Source organism: Prunus avium, chromosome 6 (assembly GCF_965620075.1).
Source record: "Prunus avium chromosome 6, drPruAviu1.hap1.1, whole genome shotgun sequence".
Classification (NCBI taxonomy): domain Eukaryota; kingdom Viridiplantae; phylum Streptophyta; class Magnoliopsida; order Rosales; family Rosaceae; genus Prunus; species Prunus avium.
Window position 1 is genome coordinate 13297725 of NC_142289.1, and position 7059 is coordinate 13304783.

The 7059-nt window shown below is 38.1% G+C and overlaps 1 protein-coding gene across 1 annotated transcript; it reads right to left on the reverse strand.

The window, feature by feature from the left end:
* Window positions 1-2644: 2644 nt before the first annotated feature.
* On the reverse strand, window positions 2645-3996 carry LOC148293709 (uncharacterized). The gene is made up of 2 exons (XM_088254570.1): window positions 3000-3996; window positions 2645-2682 (listed from the first exon to the last, which is right to left on the reverse strand). Exons 1-2 carry the CDS (start codon window positions 3994-3996, stop codon window positions 2645-2647), a joined length of 1035 nt encoding a protein of 344 aa, XP_088110696.1.
* Window positions 3997-7059: the final 3063 nt, after the last annotated feature.

The following is a 7059-nucleotide window of genomic DNA, read 5'->3' on the forward strand; positions in this document are numbered from 1 at the left end:
TCTCCAAGTAACCAAATTTCCACCAACAAAAGTAAAGTAGCCAGAGGTAGAACGCCTGTTAGTATTATCACCTGCCCAATCAGCATCAGTATATCCTTCAATAGTTAAGGATTCATTTTTGGTAAATATAATACCCTTTCCAGGAGTACTCTTCAAGTATCGTAGAATCCTGTTGACAGCATCCATATGTCTTTCACTAGGAGCATGCATGAACTGACTAACAACACTTACAGCATAAGCAATATCGGGTCTAGTATGAGAGAGATAAATTAATCTACCCACCAGTCGTTGATATCTTTCCTTGTTGGTGGGAACATCACCAGGATTTTCTTGTAACTTATGATTCTGTTCAATTGGAGTGTCAGCTGGTTTGCACCCAAGCATACCTGTGTCAGTTAAGAGATCTAAAACATACTTCCTTTGGGAAAGAAATATGCCCTGGTCTGATCTGGCCACTTCTATCCCAAGAAAATACTTTAATTCTCCCAACTCTTTCATCTCAAATTCACTTGACAGATATTTCTTCAATTTATCAATTTCATCATCATCACTTCCAGTCAATATCATATCATCCACGTAAATAATTAAAGCAGTTACCTTATCTTTCTTATGCTTCAGAAATAATGTGTGATCTGAGTTACTCTGTTTGTACCCAAACTTCCTCATTGATAGTGCAAATCTTCCAAACCAACATCGAGGAGACTGTTTTAATCCATATAATGCCCTTTTTAACCTGCATACCATTCCTGTCCTTTCTGGAACACCTGGTGGAAGATCCATGTACACATCTTCTTTCAACTCCCCATGTAGGAAAGCATTCTTAACATCATATTGCAATAGAGGCCAATCATAATTAGCAGCTAAAGACAGTAATATACGCACAGTATTGATCTTAGCTACAGGAGCAAAAGTCTCATTGTAGTCTACACCATATTTCTGAGTATAACCTTTAGCAACCAGTCTAGCTTTGTACCTCTCGACAGAGCCATCAGCTTTATGTTTGATGGTGAAAATCCATCTGCATCCAACAGTCTTCTTTCCTGGAGGCAAATGAACCACATCCCATGTTTGATTCTTTTGTAGAGCCCTCATCTCCTCTGCCATAGCTTCAGTCCATTTAGCATATGCTAATGCATCCTGCAACTGTCTTGGAATAGATACAGTAGATACTTGATATAGGAACGACTCATATGACTTGGATAATCTATGGGTTGACACATGATTACTGATGGGATATTTGGCTTTAGCATTTAGGTCTGCAGTATATTGAGGTTTGGGTTTACCACGGTTTGTTCGAACAGGCAATTGATATTTTGATGGTTGAGACTCAAAATTGTTATTTAAATTACCTAAAACATCATTAGTTTCAGGAGTTACCTCATGTGGGACCTCTCGAGTAGGTTGGATGGGCCGTGGAGAAAGAGGGGAATAAGATGGTGTTTCCATGGTGTTTTCAGTTTCTGGTGTCTGAAAGTTGAATTCTTGGTCATCAATGATAGCCTCAGTGTGAGCTTCAGCATCCACACATGGGACAGAATCCGAAGCTTCAGTTTCAACTTGAGCATCCAGACATGGGACATTATTAGACTTAGATGCAGAAATTGTAAGCCACTCATGGCTATTCTCTTCTACACCATCATTCTCCCCCTGAAGAGGAGAGCCATCAATGGAAAAATAGGATAAATCCTCATGAAATGTGACATCCATAGTAACAAACATCTTGCGAGTAGGCGGGTGATAACAACGGTAGCCTTTCTGATGGGAAGCATAACCCACAAAAAGACATTTGATGGCACATGGGTCGAGTTTACTTCGCTGATGAGGAAGTACATGAACATAGGCAACACACCCAAACACCTTTGGAGGAAGGTTAGTGACAGGAGGCATGGTCTTCATTTTAGCTTGAAGAACCTGAAGCGGGGTTTGAAATCCAAGTACACTGGAAGGCACTCGATTTATCACATATATAGCAGACTGCAATGCTTCCCCCCATAGATACTTGGGAACATTGTGATGAATCAGAAAGGCTCGGGTAACCTCCAAGAGTTGGCGATTGCGACGCTCAGCAACACCATTTTGTTGTGGAGTGTAGGGACATGATGTTTGATGAATCATTCCTTGGGAGATAAAGAATTCAGCAAGATCACGATTAACATATTCACTGCCATTGTCAGAACGCAACACTTTGATAGTGGTAGCAAATTGAGTTTGAACCATCGTACAGAATTCCTTAACAATACGACTCACATCGCTCTTGTGTTTGAGCAAATAAATCCAGGTGATACGTGTGCAGTCGTCAATAAAAGTCACAAACCATCGCATACCACCACATGTAGTAGTTTGAGAAGGACCCCAAACATCAGAATGGACCAAAGTAAATGGCATCAATGCCTTGTTATCGCTCGAGGAAAAAGTAGTGCGATGACTTTTGGCGAAAATACAAGTCTCACATGTAGAGCATTTAAACTCTTTATTACAAGAAGCAAACAAAGAAGGTAAAAGGTGCTTTAAATATCCAAATGATGGGTGTCCTAACCGTTGATGCCACAACCAAATCATCTTCTCATTCTCCAGAACTTGCTTATTAGCTTGATGTGCAACAATGTCTGAATTTGAACCATGAAAGTACCATAAATCCCCTCTCCTAAAACCACGACCCACCTCCTCCTGAGTGTGAAGATCCTGAAAATAACAATGTTGTGGGAAAAAATGGGAAGAATACTCTGCCGTAAGTTTGGACACAGATAATAGATCCTTATCTAATGTAGGAACAAGAAGGACATTAGTTAAGGTCATGGAAGGGGTAATTTTAACAGTGCCAATGCCAGTGACAACATTTGTTTCTCCAGTAGCAGTTTTCATGATATATTTTGAACATGTGGAAGTAAAGGTAGTGAATTTCCTAGGATTATTAGTCATATGATCAGTCGCTCCAGTATCAACTACCCATGCACTATCACAAGCAGAAGTAGAAGTACATAAAGCATAACTAAATTTACCTTGCTTGGCCTCCTTAGTGGTTACATCACCTGATTCATCCCCAGTGGTTTGAGTGGTGACATGAGCAGCACTGCTTCTATGTTTCTGGGCAATCAAATCATCAGCCCATGCAGGTCGTCCATGAAGTTTCCAACACTTATCAATAGTATGGTTTTTACCACAATAAGTACATTTGTGCTCATCTTTAGTAGGAGATGATCCATTGTGCTTGACAGAGGACTGTAACGGTGCAGAGGATCTCTCAATGACTGGTTTTGAAGCAAAGGCTGGTTTAGGAGGGTGTGCAAAAGAAGTACGATCACGATCTGGTCCTTGGAATCCCTTGCGTGCAGCCATGGCACTTCCACTAGTCTTCTCTTCACTCCACATGGTTTTTAGTCGGACATCTTCTTCACAAATCATAGCATAAGTTTCTAAGACATCAGGAAGAGGATCAGAGCGGAGCACATATGCACGGGCTGCATCAAGATGTGAATCCAGCCCTGCCAAGAAGATATATACACGGAAATTTGTGACAGTTACCAAATGAGTGCAGAGATCAATTTCATTCTTGATTTGAGGTGGATTGATAGAATCAAGTTCTTGCCAAATGATTTGCAATTCCTCATAATAAGCCTCCAGGGTGCGTCCTGCTTGCACGGTGTTGACAGATCTCTTGGTCAACTCATAAATCTTTGAGGAGTTATTACCCACAGAATAAGTTTTCTCTACAGCATTCCAGATTGCTTTGGCAGTAGCAAGACGATCGAACAGAGCACGGACATGTTTTTCCATGGCATTGAGAAGCCATGTTTGAACAGTACAATTTTCTTCTTCCCAATCTTCATAGGCATCAACATCTTCCTGTTTAGGAGCTTTCTTGGTACCAGTAATATAGCCGAGCTTCTTCTTGCTGGCTATGGTCATGCGAGCAGCACGAGCCCAGGAATCATAATTGACTCTTCCAGTCAATTTCTCAGGAGCAATTTGGAAGTTTTCAAATTTATCACCAGCCATAGGTAAATGAATAAAGAATATTATTCAAAAAACTTTGGTTTGAAAAGGGAGACAAGGTTGTCTCGGATGGGAAATAGAAAGATAAAAAATTATGGGAAAAGGAGAAAAAGGTTAATATAGTTTATGGGAAAGAGAAAAGTAAAGAATGATGGGCATGTGGGAATGTGGAAAAGATAAAATAAGATAATATAAAGTTATGGGAATGTAGAAAAAAGAGACGGAGAGAAAGAGTTTGGTAAAGAGAAGAGGATTGGATCAGTTAGACGGTAGCAGCAAGCTATAGAGCAGTTCTGGCAGTGGGTAGTGGGAGAGTTTAGATATGCAGTGGGCAGTTGGATAGTTTAGATATTCAGTTGGCAGTGGTAATCTTTTCTGGGTCTGGATATGAGTAATAGCAGCGGAAAACAAAATGGTATGGAAAGCTAGGATAGATCAGTTCAGGTCTCAAGAGCTTAACGCTCTGATACCATGTCAAATGCAGAGTAGTTTTATTTCAATATTCCTCCAAATGGGGAGGTCAATATATATACACATTACAAAGTGAAAGTGCTCCATAAAAGTATGGAGATAAAGATAAGCTAGTTGTCTAAATCATTCCTAAATCATTCCTAACACATGCTAACTGTCTGCCATAAAACAATATTCTCTAAACAAGCTAACGTGCCCACACGTGTTGACCATACAACCATATTTTCCAACTCATGCCAACAAAGCATGGCCCCCTTTTGGTGGGGACGGTGGCTCCACTGCTCCTGTGTATGGCAATTGATTATGATACTATACAAAGCTGTAAAGCATGGATTGTACGACTTCCAATTCTACCACACCGTCATTGTTTCTATTCTCATAGGTAATTCTCTCTTTTATTCTTCTAAGTTCTATGTACGTTTGTGTGTGTACGCATATGTATATACATATACATTTCTCAAATAAATAATCTACGATTTTCGTCTTTCTTTTTGTTCACATGGATAGAATTCATGTGAACAAAAAAGATATCACTCCACAAATGAGTATGGGTTTTAGTATGCTACTTTGTTAACTCCGAAAACTTGAGGGCGTAGCACGTAGTCATTTTCATCATCTTTGTTCCCTGTGCTCAGGCACCTTCTTTTGTATTTGTTGATGAAATTGTGTCAATTGAAAAGCTCCCTTCTCCTTTCTACTTTTGTTCTGTGTTTTAACTGCTGCCCTGTTCTTCCTTATGAGTTATCAATCTAGTGGGATGATGTTTCTTTCTGGATAATGAATGATCATTTATATTTCCCCTATTTGGTCTATCTCTGATGCTGTGAATTATTTTCTGAGAATCAAGTGCCACAAATTGAAGAACAACTTCAAAACATATTTGTTGGAAGTCAATTTTGGTGTGGCATAGCTGAGAAGAGAAAAAAGAGAAACTATACCAAGTATTAGAGCTCAGTTTTTGGCCTTAATTCAGTGGCTCGGACCTATGATTACTTTCCAATAATGTTGGCTTCTGGTTCCTCACAAATTGTCAATGAAACCCAATGCAAAGCAGGCTTCAAAAAATAAAAAAGCTATGTCCAATACTATGGGAGAGGCAATATCATCAACTGTAGTTTCACGTTTGGCATGGCTCCCGAGCGAGCTTTTGTATCTGATAGAAAGAGATAAAGGTTCCATCTATATGCAGCCATAACCAAGTCTAAGAGAATATGCCACATGGAAGTCTACCACACATAAAACCTTCTCATAATTCTCTAGAATATTTTTTTGACTTGGTAAAGGTATCATCATGTAACTGAAGGAAACACTGCCTCACTGTTAAGCACCTAACTCTAGACAACTTATAAATTGTAGCACGTATTCTCAGGATTTCACTATCAATAATGAACAGGACGTTAAGCCACTATAGATTTAATACAAAACTAATTTCAGGATGTCTTTGACTACATAATTGAAAAATTATTTCAACTTTAAATAAATCATGGACATTAAAAATAACCATTCTTAATTTTTTTCTACTTTGTTTTGGCCAGATATAAAGTAAGTCTTAGGGGGTGTATTCAATTGAGATTTTAAAAGACTATTTAAGGATAAAAAAATCCAGTGGATTTAATCAGAATGTAATAACTTATAGGATTTTATTGATGGATTTGTATAATCAGGATTTTTAACTTTTGGATTTTAAAGATTATATCATATGATTTTATAAGATTTGAAAGGACCACATGGATTTATATTGTGGCCTGACTAAATAGGGCTATAGCCCAAATCAAAATTTGAAACTTTTTTAAATATCGAGCACGATAGATATAGTGAACCCAGAATTTCATACCCTTAAAAGAAAAGAAAAAAGGTAGCCCATGCATTATCCACAAGTACAGCAGCCGACCTTGACAAAAAGGTGTTTGCTCCCAGGTAGGCCTGAGCGCGAATCGGTTTGGAAAGGTAGAGGGCTCTTCCGTTAACCAAACCAAAGACTTCGGTAGACCATTTTCTCTTCCGTTAACCAAACCAAAGACTTCGGTAGACTTCGGATCGGTTAACCTAACATTCGGTTCAAAACGGATCGGTAGGCCAGTAGCACCGTAATAAAAACATACTAATAAAAATACAATTTATAATAATTTCACATAACATAAGTTCTTGAACAAATACCCAAATTATCAAATAACTTAGTTTTAAAGTTACAAACGAACATTAAAACTACATAATAAAATAGCAAATAACGTTACAAAACAATAAGAAATTAGTTTAAACGCTTCAAAGAACCAAAAATTGCAACATAGAGGCCTAGTAATCTTCAATCCAAATCTGATTTGTGTACTACTGTCAAATAACAACAAAGTTAAGAATAAATATCAAGTACATAGGCATTTATTTGGGATAAAGGAATGGCATTTGTTGAAATATCCACAGTTTGTGCAGAGGTTGGTGTAGGAGTTGAACTTGCATTTGACATAGGACTAGTAGATGAACTGAAGGTTCTTGCAATTGAAACACAAATGAATTAAATTAAATAAAAAGACATGAGTGATATTACATATAGCTCTCTGCAATTGAAACTAAAGATTAAAACTATAAATTATTCATTCC

Bases quoted from the DNA above. Each gene is read 5' to 3' on its own strand.
- LOC148293709 (XM_088254570.1), bottom strand. From the start codon at position 3,996: ATGGCTGGTGATAAATTTGAAAACTTCCAAATTGCTCCTGAGAAATTG. The intron at 2,683-2,999 runs GTAAATTTAGTT...TGTTATTTTCAG, and splicing joins CACTAAGGAGGCCAAGCAAG to GATCTTCACACTCAGGAGGA.